A 21066-nucleotide genomic window follows, 5' to 3' on the forward strand; every position below is an offset into this window, starting at 1 on the left:
ATGACGTCATCGCGATGCGTCGCTTTGTTTACAGATCTTTCCGTAGACCTCTGAGTTTTTGTGCGTCTTGTCGACTGTTTTTGAATCTTTTCATCGACCAAGTCTGCAGCAAACACTCCATCCCCGAACACACCAACGTGAACCGATGTCTGAACAGGCGCACATAAATTACGTCAGAAACGGCGTAGGCCTCATGCTCGTGCCCTTACACATGCGCACGTTCGTGCTCGTGCTCGTACATGTGCAAACGCGCTCTACAAAAGCTCACCTCTCTCAGACGGCTGGCCGCAGTTATGCGCGGAGCGGTTGCACTCACACTGGTCAAACGCACTAGGCTTTAGCCAAAAAAACGGTTTTGGCCCGGTGCGGAAGGACAGTGTGAGTGCCCCTTTAGTGTGTATCCAGTTACAAATCGCTCCCATCTAAAGGCCCTCCTCCCACAGGCTGTCAACTGTTTGTTTCCTCCAGGACACAGAAACCATTAAAGGGTTATAAAGGTAGAGTAATAGCTCAAATGTTTTTGCCAGCTGTTCAAATAAATTAAACGCCTCAGCCATGTGCGTATGTTGTGTTTGGATAATCCTGTCACGTAAATTAGCCACTCACAACAAATAACTTTAAATCAGATCACTTGGCAGGGGCTTGATGTGTAATCTATGTATAGTCTCGATATTTTTATCAAATAAAAGGGGAATTTTCCGAGATTAAAGCAGGTGGAGAAAGGGCTGAAGCATGATGAAGAGGCAACACTTGTTGACCCGCTGCTGTCAGAAAGGATCACTTACTCTGTGAAAACTTTGGAGGGCTGTCATTGACGTCAGTGAGGGTGATGTTGACAGTGGTGGATCCAGACAGTCCTCCTACCGAGCCCGCCATGTCTTTGGCCTGGATCACCACAGCATAGCGGTCCCTGGTCTCACGGTCCATGTTGGACATCGCTGTACGGATGATACCTGAGGTATAGATGAAGAGAGAACAACCACATCAGTATTTGAGAAAACTTCATGGAGCTATTTTTGTAAGGTTGCTTACAATCTTTGGTCCACAACTACAGTATGCTTCTTCTGGTTATGGTCGTGTGCCATTGAATGCACCGTTTTAACTCATTTAGAATGATGCTTAAACAAACCTTTGGTGATAATTACACAAAGAGTTAGCATTATGAAAACACATATTTTCCTATATATATATATATATATATGTATGTGTATGTCACACTTTTTTTCTTTTTGTCACATTAGTGTGTGTCGTGGCCTGAAGTAGTGAAGACTGGTCAAAATGACCTCACTTTGCAAAATGTTCACACTTAGGGCGCACTCAAACTGTCCTTCCGCACCGGGCCAAAACAGGTTTTTTGGGTAGAGCCTAGTGCGTTTGACCAGTGTGAGAACAACCGCTCCGCACCTAGCTGCAGCCGTCCACGGCCCGTCTGAGAGAGGTGGGCTTTTGTAGAGCGCGTTTGCACATGTACGAGCATGAGCATGCGAAGGTGTACGTGCACGAGGCCTACGGCGGCTCTCACGTCATTTCATGTGCGCCTGTTGGGACATAGAAAAAAGAAGGAGGGACCATGCGCGGACATTTAACAACAACAACAATGGCGGTGAAAGGTTCACGTTGGTGTGATGCGGAGGTGGAGTGTTTACTGCAGATTTGGTCGATGAAAAGATTCAAAAACAGTCGACAAGACGCACAAAAACTCAGAGGTCTATGGAAAGATTTGGAAACATAGCCACGCATCGCCATGACGTCATCAATGCGTGTGACGTGTTACGGCGTGACAACGTATGGACAGGCAAGAAGTATTTGCGTGAGGCCCAGGTAGTGTGAGTACAAACGGGCCTGGGGCGCGGGGGGAGAGGGAGGGGGGACAAGTACCCTAAAGCCCGGGGTGCGGTGCGGAAGGACAGTGTGAGTGCGCCCTAAAAGGGTCTGAACTCATAAGGGTTCTATCGAGGAAAGAATCCCCACCACACACACACACACACACACACACACACACACACACACACACACACACACACACACACACACACACACACACACACACACACACACACACACACACACACACACACTCACACACTCAGGAGATACAGACAGTGTTTAGCTTGAAGGCTCTGCTCCACTGCATTAGTCGCTTCAGAGGCGAACAAAGCAGAGCGCCATCTGGCTTTATCAGCCCCTTTAGAATGAGCACAGAACCCGGTGCAGGCAGACAGTACAGGCAGCACATATTATGCCCCTGTATCACAGAGAGCGACCGGAGGAGACACACATATAGACTGAGAGAGAGAGAGAGACAACAAAAGGAAGTAGAGAGTTTGACAATGAGTGGAAAGAATGGGGAACAGGCGAGAGGCACCGGAGGGATCCTGCCTCTGTGTTACAGGGACGGAGATGGAGGCAGACACTAGCTGTCAGGGACACACACGATTTCAGACTCCTAGAATTAGTTTTCACGCAGGTAAGGTTTTTTTTAAAGGCCAAAACCAATCATTTTGTGCTGGTACTGAATGTAATTGGGAGGGACGTATTGAGAAGTCTCAGTTAAATCCCACCTTCAGTCTTTTTTGACAGCATGACACAGAACCGGCCGCACCAGCAGAGTAAAACCACCATGAGCTGTTCACATTCCTCCCCTCGCTTCACGCTTTAGCACAAATAATACAAGGATTGTACCAAGGAATTATTTTTGACTGTGTATCGTGGAAGGTTACAGGCTTGACATAATAAATTCCGCTTTCTTTGGCATGGCCTCGTCTCAGTTTTAGCTGTAATCCCTCACACACAGACACAGGCGAGTGCGTAAGAGAAGGCCGATAAGAGGAATCTTTTTTCTCCGCTTCAGCTCAGAGAGACCGACAGACATCAAAAAGCAAAGGGTTTAAAGCTAAGCGTACTCACAATGGTTCAACTTTTCTGCAAGGGCTCAAGGGTTTTCCTGTTTCTGCCATAGACTGTATAAAAAATGGAAGTATCTCTCCGTCGAGGTCCGATCTCTCAACTTGATCCAATGGTACTCGCCTCTTCGAGTCGCCATATTGTCAGACTTTGAAGCCGCCTCATTTCCTCTTACCAAACAAGAGCATGTATGTGACGCTGGGGGGAGGGAGATACGTCTGTCTGGCTGAGTTTTACTGAATTAGCCATGTTAGCACCACCTCCTTGGAGCTAGGCTTACAGAACACACTACTAGATAAATGGGAGAAGGAGTCAATGCTGAGAGCCGGAGTCATTTTGCAAGTCATGGTGCAAGTTGTCAGCGATTACATAGCCAACGTGGTCTTATTTTAGCCCAAGCATTGACTACAAAAACACATAGAAAGAATAAAGCATCCAGCATAGGATTGTGTTTGTGTGTGTGTTGTGTGTGTGTGTGGGATGTTATTGTCCTGTTCTGGCTATGAATGGAGAGTCTGTGTGGAACAATGCAGCAGTCTGGAGCCGAAGGGTCGGCCACAGTTAAAAATGTCCCATTGAAACGCCATCCTGCTCTGGAGTTCATCCAGCTTGTTGTCCAGTGACTGGGCATTCGCCAGGAGAATACGGAGGAGAGGAGGCAGGTTCTCATATTTTCTCAGCCTGACCACGACTCCGACCCGCGACTCGCTTCGTCTGTCTCCTGCATTGCCCAGGTGAAGCAGCAGGTAGTCACGGTAGATCACCATTGTTTGCGGGTGGTGGTGAAAAAGTGTGATTTAATGTGCAGAAGTTGTTCTCTACATTATATTGTATGATTAGGTTTGCTTTGGCTATTTGCATGTAACTAAAAGTTAGACATAAATATCAAATTAAAGTAATAAATAATGTAGTAAAAAGCAAAGATGCTGCAGTCTCCCAACATAATCTGACTGTAGCAGTGATGAGAGGTTAGAAAGAAACAGGGATGGTCAATCACACTAGACTGAGCAGTTTGATCCTCCATACTGTACTGAACATGATGCACCTGAGCTCTCAGGCCCATATGCCACTCAGGGGACCGGACCATTGCGGTGGTTTCTGCTCACCACCAAACTAGAAATAAATTGTTGAATACTGTCACATATAGTCCTGATTATAGTACAGTCACATGTACATGGATTTGTAATGGGTTCTTCAGCCTCTTATCCGGGGTCGGATCGCGGGGGCAGCAGCTTTAGCAGGGGACCCCAAACTTCCCTTTCCCGGGCCACATTAACCAGCTCTAACTGGGCCTTCCGGCTCAGCTCTCTTTTGGTCACAACGGTGCGGTAGAGCGACTGCAGCTCCGCCCCCGCTGCTCCGATTCTCCGGCCAAACTCACGCTCCATCGTCCCCTCACTCGTGAACAAGATCCTGAGGTACTTGAACTCCTTCACTTGGGGTAAGGACTCATTCCCGACCTGGAGTAAGCAAGTTATGACTAACTTCAACTAGAAAATAAAAGAGAGTTCTATGGCGTTCATTCTCTGTAATTGTTGTTGATGTTACATGGAAACATCTCACATTTTTGGCCAGTTGGGGCAGAATGACTCCAAAAGTTGTTATGGAGCAGAAATAAAGGGTTTTGTTTGTGTTTACCTGTTGAAAGCAAGTCTAATATTCACTCTCCTAAGCTCTGGATTGGTCTCCACAAACTCCTGAGAAAAATCTGTCTCTTGGCTCTTTAGTTGCTAAATGCTCCACTATGTATAGCGCCTTTGTCTGTTTGTCACGTGGTGCTAAGCCTTTAAATTGAAGGTACAGGAAAATAGCTAAAAGTCATGATGTTGTTGATCAGGTAAAGTTTTTTTTTTAGCTATCAAACTCTTCAGCAGAAACTATGGGTGTAACGATACGGTTTTAGCTGGAGCTTGCAACGAAAATAATAATAATAATTATTAAAGTATTTCTGATTCTGATTAAAACAATACGATAAGTATCATTTCCTATGGGTTCGATACCATTCAGGGACGTTATTTGGTTCTTCCCGAAATTGCATAAAACCTGGATATTGGACATGAAGGTGAGGATCAGGATCAGTGTCTGGTCGAAATCATATTGTAAGGGGACTGCATGGTGGACTTTTCTCTCAGTGGTCCACATGGCTACTTAATAATGGCTTATATCTACACTGTATAACCCAGGTCTGTATTTAATCTGACTTTTTACAAACCCTACACACAAGGAGTGATTTATCTAGCTTATACCTTTCTTGCAGAAGCCGAGGTGTTTAATTAGCTCGACCTCAAATGCGGGCTGAAAATTTCCGCCATAGACATACAGTATAAGTCAATGTTCCCCACCATCAGACATATCCTTTGTTCTGTTGTGGCTTTTCTGTTTAATGGCGGGCAATCTGGCTTGTTGTTGCCGCGGAGCATGCTACTGATGTCATATGAGCAGCACTGTTCAGAGAAGCACTGACGCAGAGTGAATAGAGTGGTTTTTTTTTCACTTTAAAGCAGACATACTGTACATGTGTTGTACCTGTTTCTGTGTTCTTATCTGCAAACGTCAATAAAACATTTTTTTGAATAAAGATGAGATGTAGGTGGACAGCAGAGTCCAGGCCTGAGGAGGTAGCTCTCCTGTGTTGGGCCGTGCGTTTATGCAGTGGTTGTTTTGTTTCTCTAATGTAAAGATCTTTGCATTCACTGTTGCATTAGACATCATGAACCAGATTACTTAGTGGGTGTGTGGTGTGTCCTTGGGATGCACTAGTCTCTGTCTGAGTGTTACTGGGTTTAAAATACACAGGGATTCAGTGTTTGTTGAAGATCCTCCGTAGTTTCCTCTGATACCCCAGCTTCATACAGGATTACTATGTTATTTCTCTTGTTTTCTTTTTCAGAAGTGAATGAATCAACTCACTGCAGTCAGGTGTGTGTGTGTGTGTGTGTGTGGCACTGATTGGCGTTGATTAAGCCCAGGTGTGGGGAGTCTTCATACACCCTGAGTCTCCAGTGCTCTGTGCTGACTCATTATCTCACCATCAGAGGTAGTGAGCGCGTCCCCCTGCTGTCAAGTGGAAATACAAACACTATCTCAGTACTTTGTGTGTCTTTGTTGTCCATTGCATGTTTGAGTTTGTTGCGTTTCCAGCCTTTTTTGTTCACACAGAGTCTGGACTTGGATGCTGTGACATGACCTTAAACAAACCGTTCATGTTGAACACCCTCCGATGTGGCTCAATTAAAACGATTCTGCCACAAGTGTGGACCAAAATTCCTCCACAGCGACGTGAGAGTTATCACAAACGCCTGATTGCAGATGTGGCAAAACCAATTATTAGGTTTAGGGGACAATTCCTTTTTCACATAGGGCCAGGTTGGTTTGGATAGCTTTTTCCCCCTTAATAAATGGAATCATCATTAAGGGCGCACACACACTGTCCTTCCACACCGGGCCAAAACCGTTTTTTCAGCTAAAGTCTAGTGCGTTTGACCAGTGTGAGTGCAACCACTCCGTGCATAACTGCGGACAGCGGGCTGTCCACGGGCCGCCTGAGAGAGGTGGGCTGTTGTAGAGCATGTTTGCACATGTACGAGCACGAGCGTGCGCACGTGTACGAGGCCTACGGCGGTTCTGGCGTCCTTTATGTGCGCCTGTTCGGACATAAAAGAAGGAGGGACCATGCGCGGACATTTAACAACAACAACAATGGCGGCGAAAGGTTCACGTTGGTGTGATGCGGAGGTGGAGTGTTTACTGCAGATTTGGTCGATGAAAAGATTCAAAAACAGTCGACAAGACGCACAAAAACTCCGAGGTCTACGGAAAGATTTGTAAACAAAGCGACGCATCGCGATGACGTCAATCAATGCGTGTGACGTGTTACGGCGTGATGACGTATGGACAGCAAGAAGCATTCTCCGAGGCCCAGGCAGTGTGAGTACAAACGGGCCTGGGGCGCGGGGGGAGAGGGAGGGGGGACAAGTACCCTAAAGCCCTGGGCGCAGTGCGGAAGGACAGTGTGAGTGCGCCCTTAAAAACAGCCTTTTTTATTTACTCAGGTTGTGTGATATCAACATGTCAGTGTGACAAAAACGCAAGAACAGAAGAAACCTGTAAGGAGGCAAATACCTTTTCATGGCACTAATAAAAAGGTGTAAAAAGTTCAATATTAGCTCCTGAAGTATAAGTTATGAGAACCCTTACGTTCTATTAACAGGACATTTTACATGGCGTTAGACACACACATACACACACACACACACACACACACACACACACACACAGCCATTTTGTCACTCTGAATGTTTGGCTTTCATCCTGAGATTCTCTCCACTTCAGAAAGTCCAAGGTTAGCCATCCCTCTCCCCTCCTGATAATTCATGTGCTCATACAAGCATGAAGGCACAGAGCTGGGCCTCCTCTCCAAGGCCACCGGAGAGCCGCACAGAGAGGAAACGACTGTGTAATATCAGCATGGCACAGATAAGAGCAAGAGAGAATGAATGTTTGGTGCAGCTTATGACAACATGGGGTGTCTTTTTGTGTTATGCAAAGAAAGAAACACTGAGCACATGCAGCTGCTGGGATTGTGTCTTTATGTATCCCCCTTATTAAAAAAGCTAATTTTCTTCATGCCTAAGGCAGGGCAGAGCCTCTTTAACTCATTTTCATCCACTTAAATCTGTTTATTTTCTTAAATTGGATTAAATAAAGATGGTTTTGTGCCGTGTGTCATTAAGGTGCGTTTTGCCAAATACCATAAGAGGACAGCAATCACTTCTGTGCACTTTGTTTTCCTCATCACAGTCCACTGATGGTTAATTAATATCAATAAAAAGAGTCTAATTATTAGCGATTGAACGTTCTCTCTCTCTCTCTCTCTCTCTCTCTCTCTCTCTGTCTCTCTCTCTCTCTCTCTCTCCATAGACACCTAGAGCAGGACAACAGTGAAGTTAGGTGTTGTAATGTGAGGACACATGCCACCGTGATATTTAATAAATATGATGACTCATTGAACATTGATATAAGTTAACATTCAGCATGGCCGCTGTTTACTAGGATTGGGTTAGCATTTAGCTTCTCTGCCCGACCCTGACTCGACTGTATTTCCCACCACTATCTGCGGGCCGGGCCTTTGATCTAGCACTGAGACAGCACTGGTAGAACTTACTAACGACGTTATAATAGCTTCAGACAAAGGACTTGTCTCTGTGCTTGTTCTACTAAATCTTAATGCGGCCTTCGACACTATTGACCATCGTATCCTGCTACAGAGACAGGATAATTGGCATTAAAGGAACCGCATTAAGCTGATTTAAGTCTTATTTGTCAGATAGATCTCAGTTTGTACATGTAAATGACAAAACCTCCATGCACACTAAAGTCAGTCATGGAGTCCCACAGGGTTCTGTCCTTGGACCGATTTTATTCACCTTATATATCGACCCTTAGGAAATATTATAAGGAAGCACTCCATACATTTTCATTGCTATGCTGATGATACACAATTGTATTTGTCATAGAGCTATAGAGTGTGGTTTTTACCTACTCTGTAAAGTGTCCTGAGATAACTTTTGCTATGATTTGACACTGTAAATAAAATTGAATTGAATCTCACATATTTCCCATCTCTGTTTAGAACTGGACATTCGCCCCCCCCCCCTTAATTATTAGCATACAGTCCCTAAAATATTGCAAAAATCATCCTCCTCTCCTTTACCCTGTGTTCTCCTTCTCCTATCACAGCTTCCTGCCCCTCACTTCTTCCTCTCTCTTTTTAATCCCCTTCCTTCGTCAACTCCCTTCTTCTCCAACTACAAGTAAACTCCAGCAAACATGTTGTGCTCCCACCAGCCTGCACCACTGAGTTCATCCGTCTGTCGAGAGAGATGCTCCGCAATATGTTAAACAAGCATTTAGCATTCAGCAGCTTACCTCGGAGACACACTGGCAGAGACTGGCCAAGGCTGAGAATTAATTTCCTGTCTGTGTGTGTGTGTGTGTGTGTGTGTGTATAGTATAAAGGAGAACTGTCATGCTTATCATACTGACGAAGATGAAGAGCAGGTGAGAGTCTTACACTGGGTTTTAAAGCTGGCATGGGCAAGATTTTAGAGTAAAAATTAACTTGTCCGTCCATGAAATGTTACTGCAAGAGAGAAGCATCCCATCTGTAATCACTCAAAGCACCACAGATGATCTCTGTCTGCACATTTACCTTCTAATGTTCTTGTGGTCACTAAGGGAAACTCTGCTCCATGACAGATGGATCATAAACAATATATTTCCATTGGGAGTTTTTGCCTATTTGACATAAAATATAACAGAATGGTTGTCTCATCTTCAGCCTCTTATCCGGGGTCGGGTCACGGGGGCAGCAGCTTTAGCAGGGGACCCCAAACTTCCCTTTCCCGGGCCACATTAACCAGCTCTAACTGGGGGATCCTGAGGCGTTCCCAGGCCAGTGTGGAGATCTAATCTCTCCACCTGGTCCTGGGTCTTCCCCGAGGCCTCCTCCCAGCTGGACGTGCCTGGAACACCTCCCTAGGGAGGCGCCCAGGGGGCATCCTTACCAGATGATCCTGAACCACCTCAACTGGCTCCTTTCAACGCAAAGGAGCAGCGGCTCTACTCCGAGTTCCTCACGGATGCTGAACTTCTCCCCCTCTCTCTAAGGGAGACTCCAGACCCCCTCCTGAGGAAACACATTTTCGGCCGCTTGTACCCACGACCTCGTTCTTTCGGTCATGAGTCCTTTCCCCAAGTGAAGGAGTTCAAGTGCCAGAATGGTTGTGTAAAGCCAATATCAATGCGAGGCATCGTGTGAAAGATAACATCTTCTAGTTTCTGTGTAGTGTGCGGCTTAGACACAACCTGAACTACATCAGTTCAAACATGTCTCCAAAAAGTTTATACTGGTCCTCCTCTACTTTAAGTCATATTTCCATCATGATAACTACAGGGTAATTGTTTTCACTGTGAATTTACAATAAATAATTGGATACGTTTTGCATTACTTTCACAGTAAGGATTACAGCAATACACTGTGAAATATACTCACAGCAAATTACTGTAACTTCACATCTGTGATATTACAACAATGCATTGTTGTAAAAGCACAACTGTACACAGTAACTTTACAGCTTTAAAGCAATTACTGTGCAGTGCATCATTACAACAAGGCCCTGTACTTTTACAGTGTGTACTGTGAAAGTAATGTACAGGTTGACATTCATTTACTGTGAATTTACAATGTAAACTGTGGAAGTCGTGCTACAATTGGCCGGTAATTTACTGTGAAAGTAATGCAGATGAAGCCCCCCCCCCCGCCCTACACACACACACACACACAAACAACTGAGGTGAAGTCAATGTTAGGCCAATGGCATATTTATTAAATATATATATACATTTTTTTTTCAACATACAACAAATGCTAAGAAATTCAAGAATTCAACTTTTTAAAATGCAGAGAAATTGTGCTGAAAGTTGCAGTTCAACCGCCTGTGTCACAACTATTCTACTAGCTGTGACACAATAACAGTAAGAGGATGGGAATGAGGCCTACATGGCAAGGTAACGGGGGGGGGTGATGAAGGGTTGTCGTAAAGGGGTCAGGCGCTCCTCTCTGTCTCAAACATCTTAACAAGTCCACATGCAACAGCGTTCAAGTTGAAGAACTAGGCTACTACTAAAAACTACACACACACACGCACACCAGTACTTCACTAGTGTACGTGTGTGTGTGTGACGTTATCTTGCTTTCTGAATGCTCGTGTGCATGAGCTCTCACTGACCCTAGGGGAGTCTCTGTAGACCACCTAGACATTAACTGTGTCTGACTTTGCTCTGGAGTCCTAACGGATCCTCTCTCTGTGAATCGCACCTTTTGATTCCCTAAATAGCACCACGGCTTCAAAAGAGAGCAAATCACTAAATCCCTCCAGGTGAAAAGCAATCATATGCTGACAATGAGACGGGAGAGCAAAGAAAATAATGGGATGAGGGTGAGGGAAGAGCGGGGAGAGATAGAGAAGAGGAATGGGGTATTAGAGAACAAGGTAGAGGAGAGCAGGTATGTTTGTGGCAAGAGAAGGGAGGGCAGCTGCTTTATATCATTTAACCTCCCTCCAGGGAAATGATCCAGCGCAAATGATTTAATACCATAATAAACACCCAATCGTTGTTGTGGTTTTTCATCTTTATTGACCATTTACGTGCACACTAAGCGACTGTGGCTTAGTGGCAGAGTGGGGCTTAGTGGCGGAGTGGGTCGTCCTCCATTCGAGAGATTGGCGGTTTGCTCCCCACCTTCCTTGGTCCACATGTCGAAGTGTCCTTGGGCAAGACACTGAACCCCGAATTGCTCCCCGTGCTGCGCATGGGTGTGTAAATGTGGTGTGAATGGTTGGATTAGATGATATGTAGATGTCCACTGTCATCAGTGTGAATGTGACAAACACTGTGAAAGCACCTTGAGTAGTCAGAAGTCCATTTACATACAAGGACTTTGACTTTGATTTGTTCATTTGTTCTTCTGATGAATCCTGATTAAAAAAACCCCAGACTCATGACATGCTCTTAAACCGTAGACTTGATCTTATACTGATGAATCCCACTGTGGTTTCAAAGCTCGTGCTGATGATCCTATTTAGCAGAATGTCTGTCCTTGTGTCTGGCCTTGTGGGTTTGAATCCAGCCCTTTGCTGCATGTTGTTCTCTCTCTCTCTCCATTTGTCCCTGTCACTCTGCTCCACTCTCCAATAAAGGCTGAAAAGCCCCAAAATAGACCTACTTTGGAGAGTGTGTTTTTATTTTAAGAGACCATATTGCTTCGTGAAATAATGATAATAATAATAAAAATATATATAATTGCTGCAAATATGATTGTAATGTAAAAACTAAAACATTGTACAACTGTATAACTGAAGAAAATGCATTAACCGTTTATTTTACACACGTCAGCACTGAAACTGTAGATTCTGTTCTTATCTAAGGGCGCACTCACACTGTCCTTGTCCCCCCTCCATCTCCCCCCGCGCCCCAGGCCCGTTTGTACTCACACTACCTGGGCCTCGCGCAAATGCTTCTTGCTGCCTATACGTCATCACGCCGTAACACGTCAGACGCATTGATGACGTCATCGCGATGCGTCTCTTTGTTTCCAGATCTTTCCATAGACCTCTGAGTTTTTGTGCGTCTTGTCGACTGTTTTTGAATCTTTTCATCGACCAAATCTGCAGTAAACACTCCACCTCCGCATCACACCAACGTGAACCTTTCACCGCCATTGTTCATTCAATCATTCATTCATTCATCTTCAACCGCTTATCCCGGGGTCGGGTCTGACATCGGGCGTGAGGCGGGGTCCGTCCTGGACAGGACGCCAGTCTATCGCAGGGCACATAGAGACGAACAGAGACAACCATTCACACCTACGGGCAATTCTTAGAGTAATCAATGAACGTTAAATGTCCGCGCATGGTCCCTCCTTCTATTTTCTATTTCCGAACAGGCGCACATAAATTACGTCAGAACCGTGGTAGGCCTCGTGCTCGTACATGTGCAAACGCGCTCTACAAAAGCCCACCTCTCTCAGACGGGCCGTGGACGGCCAGCTGACCGCAGTTATGCGCGGAGCGGGTGCACTCACACTGGTCAAATGCACTAGGCTTGACACGAAAAACCTGTTTTGGCGCGGTGCGGAAGGACAGTGTGAGTGCGCCCTTAGAATAATAATAAAAAAAAACATTGGTGAATGTCAGAGTATTTTGCAAACTGCGTGAGTTGGTTTTAAGAAGACGATTTCTTAAATACAGCTGGAGGTGGCCCAGTGTACTTACATATAAACATGCAGCTAACAACACAAACAGCAAAGCTAAAAGCTAAAATTCCCTGTATGCGTTTCCCTCCTAGGCCCACGAAGACAGAGCTGAATCTATAAACCTTGTACTTCTGGGTGCATTGTTTTGACTGCTGCTGTATTTCACGTACTCCTGCGGATGACTGGTTAAATAAAGATAAGACACTCAAGCACAAAGCTGCAGTGATGAATTCACAACAACAACAATCAGATGTAATCTTCACAGTTCTTGTTTACGCAGGTTCTGCCTTCTGTCGTGTACTTAAAGCTCAGGGACGGGTGGATTCTGCTACTGGCAGAAATAATGAAAATAAATGTTTTATTGTTGTTTCACTGAAAATAAACTAATTATAGAATGGGACTAGAATGAGTATTAGCTCCTAACAGCTGTAGATAATAACTTAAATAGCTGCAAATGTGGGTATTTGTTTATTTTAGGGATCCCCAGGGAGGAGACCACAGAAGCACAGTTGTTACTACAGTCATAACATTAAATGGTAAATGGACTTGTACAGCACCTTTCTTGTCTTCTGACCAAAACAAGAGACGTCTAGTCCTGCTAGCATTACCACAACTACCACAGACGCTGATCCACAGAAGACAGCAGGTGCTAGTCTATCACCATGACTGGAGATTGCCAAACCAACCACTGGCATCTCTCCAGAACGAGAAACAGTGGGGGCTAGCAGCAGCACCACAAGAGCAGACGCTAGCCTGCCTTCAAATCCTCCGTCAAGTCCAAGAGCAAGTCAGGAGATTGCCAACTTAGGCAGCAACATTGCTCCATAGGAAACAGCATATTTTAGCATCCGAGCAGGGTGAGGATCTTTTGAATGATCCCAGCAAATGGCCAACAACAGTATCCAAAGGACTGAGGTACAGGGACAAGAGCTTTTCTCATACAGTCTCTCTTCTGAAGTCTGTCTGCTCTGACATGACAACTGCAGCAGCAGTAATGTGATTTACCATGCACTTAGCTCACTGCTGTGTCTAAGAGCATTGAGAGTAAGAAAATATATCATTTTTATCTTTAATTAAAATATGAGCAATGTTTCCTTCTCTTCGTATCTCCACTGTGTGTGGATTAACAGCTGCAGTGTATCCTGTGAAACTCTACAGCATATAATTCAATTTGAGGTGAGTAATAGTGGAGAGTAATCCCCTGATGCATTAGGGTAGAGCACTAAGTATTTCACAGGCAAATCCAGTTAATTATGAAATGTGAGTAAGGAATAAAACAACACTGACATTTACTTCTGATTATAAGAAGAAGAAGAAGAAGAAGAAGAAGAAGAATTACTTTATTTATCCCGCAACGGGGAAATTGAATTTTTTCACTCTTATTATTAATCATGTTACACACTCAGGCCAGAAATACACACACATGCACAAACAGGACCTATACATGCAATTAAGGAGAGATGTCAGAGTGAGGGGGCTGCCAGTGACCGGCGCCCCGAGCAATTGGGGGTTCGGTGCCTTGCTCAACAGCACCTCGGCAGTGCCCAGGAGATGAACTGGCACCTCTCCAGCCACCAGTCCACGCTCCATTCATGGTCCAAAGATAAGTCATAACTAAGTCCAAAGATAAGTCATAACTCACCCCAATCCAGGACTTTGTAAACTACATGTCACGGTGCTGGCTGGCTATCTAAGTCACTGATCCATTCATGAATTCATAACGGGAAGAATGTTAAAAATACAAAGTCACTGAAATCTTAAAAACAGTCAGTGCTGCCACTGGTGGCAGGAGGATTGGAGTTTTCAGGTAGAGAGGAAGGAAGTAGCCCTGCAGCATCTTTGATTGTACGGGATGATGACGATTTGTAATGACTTAATGGAAGACATTTTTCTCTTCCGGTGTAATCATGTTTCTTTTTGTTGCTTTGAAGCAGCCTGGCAGTTTCCCAGCCATAATATACCGTATATACCGTATGTACCGGTAATAGAGATGATCATTTTTAACAATGTTTTCACTTATCGCTCCTTCTCACTTATTTAGTTTGTACTTATTTTATTTCAATCTGCTGCTAAACTGCACGCTGCGTACATGTTAACCACAATGTCTGTTGCTCTCTGTCACACTTTATTTGATGTTAGCTCTATTTTGATTTGATTATGTTTTTATGCTTATTGTTACTCTGATCTTTTCCCATCTTTGTATTGAAACTGTTGCACAATCATTTCCCTCGGGATAAATAAATAAAGCTTCTTGAATCTTGAATCTTCCAGGCCTAAAAAGTGAAGTGCCTTAAACCTGCATCCCCTTTAACCCCAGCAGGGGGCGACTTCACTGGCTCTAAGAACTAGTGTGATTGTATAAAAGTCAATGAGAAAATGAGCTGACTTCTTACTTGAATTATTTCCTCAGTAAACATTTTCCTAAAGAGTTTATGGTCTCAACCACTAGTGTTAAGTCTTCTTCAATGCTGCATGATGTTCCTTTAGTCAATTATGGTCCCATTTAGAGTCAAATAGACCAGAAAGCAGGGGATACTTAAGAGCCTGGTTACCTTGTGATTGACAGGTCGTTGTGCTAGCAACAGGATAGAGGTTTGACATGCATGTCGATGGCACAGGGTGCATTCAAATAGCAGTTAACTTGTTTTGGGGTGTTTGCCAAAAAACAAATCTCCAGGTTCACTATGACGTCTATAAAGAAAGACTTCAAATGTACAACTTGAAACTGAGAGATGCAAGACAATCCTTCTGCTCTGACATCGTTGCCAAAAACAATTATAATGCACGTGCCTTGTTTTTTTACGGTCGACAGGTTAACGAACCCTCCTGTGTCAGTAGCCCCTGAACTGCTCTCCGCCAGGGCCTGCAATGAAGGCCCTGAAAACTGCTGTTATTACGCCTCTCTTGATAAAGAACAATTTAGACTCTACACTAGTGAACAATTATAGACCAATATCAAACCTCCCATTTCTCAGTAAAATCATTGGCTGGTTCGATGTTTTCCAGTCAGGATTCAGACCACACCACAGCACCATGACGGCTCTTGTTAAGGTCTTCAATGACATCCACTTAACCACAAACAATGATCACAGTGCTGTATTCAACAAAGATGATCACAACATACTACTGGACAGTCTGGAAAACTGGGTGGGACTAGCTGGCACAGAGTTGAAATGGTTTGAGTCCTACTTGAAGTAATTACACATCTGGGCGGGCAAACATTACATGTGGAGTTCCCCAAGGCTCCATTCTTGGGCCTCTTCTGTTTATCTACATGCTTACACTGCATCAGATCATAAAAACAACCATACATTTTACCATAGCTACGCAGACGACACACATATTTACATGACAATATCACTAGGCGAGTATAGTCCAATACAAGCTACATGTAGATGCATTTGTGATGGTTTTTAGTGTGAATATTTTTTTGCTTTGTCGTGATTTTATTGATTATTGCATGTTGAGTTTTATTGTTTGCTGTAATTGTTTTTACTCTCATTAAAGTGAACCCAGAAGCAGCTCCTACCTGTCTTGGGGTCAACAGAGAAGTAGGGCTGTCCCTCCAGGATGCTGTAAACTATCTTGGCACTGTTCCCGTAGGTCGGATCATCTGCATCAGAGGCTGTCACTTGCAAAACTGACGTTCCTGCACAAAGAGTGAACAAATAACAACAAATAAGTGCTCAGATAGTGAGCAGCCCAAAGCATTGGCCATCACAAAGGGACAGAGGGAGTGTTCAGGACTACTGACAAATTCTAGGAAATAAAGTAAAGTAAAATAGGTAAAGTTCAGCAAAATGCAGCATAAACTACATGTTTTATCTTATTCGTGAACTACAAATGTCCGTAAAACATTATAGGACTGTGCAAAGGTGCTGACCTGGGTTAAACAGTTTAGATATATGGTCTGATGGAATCATATTGTGAAGAGACTGCGTGTTCCACATGGCTGCTTAATATTCAAGTCCATGGATGAAGTGATGATGATGCCTGCAGGCGGTGTAAACCTGCCTAATGTGTTATGTACACACCTGGACATTACTTGTACATCACAGCTAATGCGTCTGGACATGGCTGTTTCACAGGAGGTCTGTGTGTTTTAGCAGTCTGCTGTAGTTTTCAGGTGATTTAAGAAGATAAACATGAGATCTAAAGTACCAGTAATCAAATGTTTGGACACGCCTTATCCAACTTTAACAGGTAAGCCTCGTAAGACCATCCTGATCTTGCATGCTCCATTGTACTTTACTCGCCGATCAGTCTGGTAACGTGCGATGGAGAAAATTTGGAGCTGTTTGCCAAGTGAACATCCAATCAGTGTTGCTTTTGAGGGGAGTTTAAGTGCGATGCCAGCGACCTGATCGAGACACAATTTAAGACAGCGGTAGACCTAACTCTGTTAGCGGCTCCCTTTTTTTCTCTTGGATCCTAATGTTGGAATATGGACCGGGCACCTAAAATTATTGTGCCTTTTATCCGTAAATTTGTGTTACACAAACGACAAATATCCTTTACCGACATGTTTATTTTCTGAGCTTTGCCTTCACCGTGGTACTTTCACCGGGTCACAATAAATATCACCTTGAACTGAATCACCTGAGTCGAGTCGTGCATTTGGTTTCCACCTCTGTTGTTCATCATAACATGACAAGCTCGAATACTCCGTATGTGACGAGGTGGGAGACAGACGGCCTCTGCCGTGACTGAAGCTCCTGAGCCGAGGGTGCGGTATACACAGGCTTGAGTAACGTAGGCTAAGCTGCGGCAAACACAAGCACCAGTCAAAGCCTGCGGTCACGGGGTTGCCGTAGGGTTCGCAGCCGTGGGTTCGACTCCGACCTGCAGGCCTTTGCTGCATGTCTCCCCCCCTCTTCTTCACCCCATTTCATGTCTGTCCTATATAATAAAGGACCACAGAGGTGGTTGTGATCATGTAGAACAATAATCTGGATAAGAAGAAGTTTAATTTTCTTTTCTATGCAGAAATTATTTTGATTTTGAATGGATGGTAGGTTTTGATGCAATAACTTTGTTTAATCAATATGTTTTGATCATAAAAAATAATGTAGTAAAACAACAACGAAGTAAGGACAGGTGTACGGAAAGCTTTAGTGTACGAGGCGATGTAGACAGGCACACGATTTTAAAGTCAAGATGGCGCGACTAAGCCTTTCAGAAGCGTAGCTGGCGTGACCGCAGTAGGCGAGGACACACAGCACTCCGCTAAAATCTACCGCGCTGTAAAGAAAATACCTAGAGTTTAAAATCGTGTTAATATCTCGTCTCTTGTGTCTGAGGGAACTGAGGGTGTCATCCCTATTTATTTCACATTTAAAACAATGTCAACAAAAACTGAACATTATAAATGTTGTATAGTACGTTGTAGGATTTCTGGTAGAGCTGTTATTTTGAACTGCAATCGATTGTACAGGTGTACGTGATGTGTGAGGCCTGGACTGCTGAATCATTATCCCCATCCGGTCCTGCTAACATCTCATTCTATGCTCAGAAAAACATTATCCCAAACACATTAGATCCCGAGGCAGCCCAAAAACTAACCATAATGTCAATGTCACTGCTGATACACTGGCCTCGGATTGGGATCTGAAAGGCAAACCAAGCCACGATCGCTTTTCTTCAACAGTAGGAGTTTCTATGTAAATGTGACACTCGAAACTCCCCCATGAATGAGCACTATGAGCTGCAGTAAAACCCAGTGTGTGTGTGTGTGTGTGCGTGGTCAGTCATGCTGTTGTAAAGTGCCACAGCCCATTAGCCTGACCATGTAGGTGCAGACAGGAGATGCCAAAGCTTTTATCCATCTCGTTTATCATCAAAGACCTGCCCTGTTTTTGTTCTCATGGCAAGACGATGCCAAATGTTCACTTCATGTTAAACTAAGCTTTCTGGAGTGTTTACAACCCTTCACTAACCAATACATCTTCTTTGAGTACAAACAATGTTCTTATCACTGGGTTTTAGTTTGCTTGGTGCAGCAAAACCATCGTGTTGCAGTACAAGTCATTGGGAATAATTGGTTTCAGGGCGCAGTGTAGCCGTCGCCACGTTTGGTCTGAAAGGACCATCAGCGTTTGATACTGACACACGAGAATCCCTTGAGGTAGTTGTAGTGTACTTCAGCATTTCCATTTTACTGTACTACTAGGTCTATTTTTAGTGAACTGTTGTATTTTTACTTCACTAGATTTATGTTGACAGCTACATTTACTACTATACAAGACGTGGTCAACGCCATCGATGCTCCTGTGATAGGTAGGCTTTTGACCTGACACCGTCTCAACTTCCCTCTCTATGGAAGTTTTGCCCCTTGCCTCTTTAGCTGTAAAGCCCTTATGTCGGGACAGTTAGGGTACGTCCACGCCATAGTAAACTATTTTTTCTATATCGTTCTTTATAGTTTTCTGTCCACACGGCCTCGACTCAAGAAATATCTGCGTCCACATTAATCCAGTGAAACTGACTCAAAACGCAGTAGGACACATGCCAGTCCTGGGTGTTGTGCTGTAACTGCCACAGAAATACACCAACAACGGAGAAGAAGAGACACTTATTCATAAAAAGTGACTAGCGACCACGTTAGCAACTTATTCAGAGCATCTGGGAAAAGGGAGAAATATATCGTCGGCCCATAGACTGTATAAAAAAATGGACGTAGCCTCTCCGCCAGGGCCTGTTCCTCTTACCAAAAAAGGGCATTGATGTGACGTTGGAGGGAGGGACATATGTCCATCTGGGTGACATTTACAGAGTTAGCCACATTAGCGGGAGAGGGAGTCCCGTGTCTCTAGCAGAGACTACACCGGCTATGATATGAAATAAAGTTTGGAAAAACAAAACAGACTCGGCGAGTCGAGTGCAGGCACTTCCGTGTCTCTAGCGGAGACTACACCAGCTCCAGGAGTGAAGTGCTGGCAGCATTTATGATCAATGATTTAAACTGATATTCTACACAGTACCATGCCCATAAACTGTAAAACACCGGCCCTCACAGCCCTAATCCTCCCACTGCTCCAGATTAGCATCTAGTGTATGTGTCATAGCGAGCAAACTGTACTGCAAGTCATGGTGCAAGTGCGGCTATTGTCACCACAGTGTGCAGTCCAGGTGGAGATGACGGAGTTAGCATGCTAATCCTGACAACTAGCCTCACAATCACAGCAGTGATCTGTTTGTTCACATGTCGTTTTATACTGTTGCTGACTTTCCCTTGAACACTGCAGGTTAAACAGAGTTAAAGTGTTAAACGTGAAACACAGGAGAGCAACAATCGAACGAGAGAGGTTCAGAAATGAATGAGAGATGTGAGGTGATGAAGAGCAGAGTGGGAGGGGGTCATGAGAGCGATGAAAGGGACTCAGAGAGAGGGAGAGAGAGAGTGAGATTAGCCCCAGTCTGTCAAGTGTCTTTGTTGTCATTGACTTTAGTTATGTTTTCATATGTGTTTGTATAAGGGTCAATGCATGTCAATAGTTTTATAATGGCTGGTGATATTTAGAGAGCAAGGCGGATATATAGTGTTGAATTTTATAAGAGACACTGAACTTAAATGAACATTTATTTAACGTTATTATCTGCATTATTTCTATTTCGTCTGTATCTAGTTGTAGGTTGTGACTCCGTGGTGACGGCGCCTAATCAACTTCAGTTACCACCCCACAATCATCCCAGATGACACGTCTGATTAACTCGTTGGCAGTAGGGGTTGGTAGCTAGTTTAGCTGGTTGAGGACTTGCCACCATGACGTCTGCAGAGTGACGCCTATAAAGAGGCCACTCTGACGAGGCTGTCTGCAGACATTTTTGTTAATAAGCCTTGCGAGCGCAGACACCAGCCAAAGCCAATTATCTCAAAATGGCCTGAATCTGCCCGAGGAACTGGTCTATCACCATCCTCACGTCTTTTCCATGAGGTTTGGCATTTTCAGTTTGAAGCACATTTCTCTAAAAGTTTGTGTTTTCACTTTTGTGTATGCAGTTTTAACTTTTTATAGTACAGTGCAGAGTATATGTAGAGTATTTTCTTTATTTTTGTGTTCTCACTTTTGTAGACGTTTAGCATTTACAGCATTTTTGGATTCGGGGCACATTTCTATGAAAATAGGCGATGTTTTTGTTTTTTCATTTTGCTGAAAATGTCACTATATGCTGACAGCACGATGAGACAGATGCCCTGTGGAAAATGCATGTTGCTCAACCTCTCTGTCTGCTACTAATGTCATCTGTCATCCACTGCACCAGACTGGCAACTAATGAGAGCCAAGGAGTAGACTCCGAGGGAAACTCTGATCAGTGTCTGAAGCAAGACAGTGCTGATCCGTTAC

General features: G+C 44.2%; 1 protein-coding gene across 1 annotated transcript in view; it reads right to left on the bottom strand.

The window, feature by feature from the left end:
• The window catches only part of LOC310957833 (cadherin-18-like), a gene marked incomplete at both ends in the record, with an annotated part of 80917 nt that overhangs the window by 31854 nt on the left and 27997 nt on the right, over window positions 1-21066 (bottom strand). The window contains 2 exons of the mRNA XM_083928567.1: window positions 786-953; window positions 16251-16370. Coding sequence (XP_083784693.1) covers window positions 786-953; window positions 16251-16370 — 288 coding nt within the window. The remainder of the gene's footprint in view (window positions 1-785; window positions 954-16250; window positions 16371-21066) is intronic.

The sequence above is a fragment of the Echiichthys vipera genome (assembly GCF_963691815.1).
Source record: "Echiichthys vipera genome assembly, chromosome: 15".
In the NCBI taxonomy this organism is placed as follows: Eukaryota; Metazoa; Chordata; class Actinopteri; order Perciformes; family Trachinidae; genus Echiichthys; species Echiichthys vipera.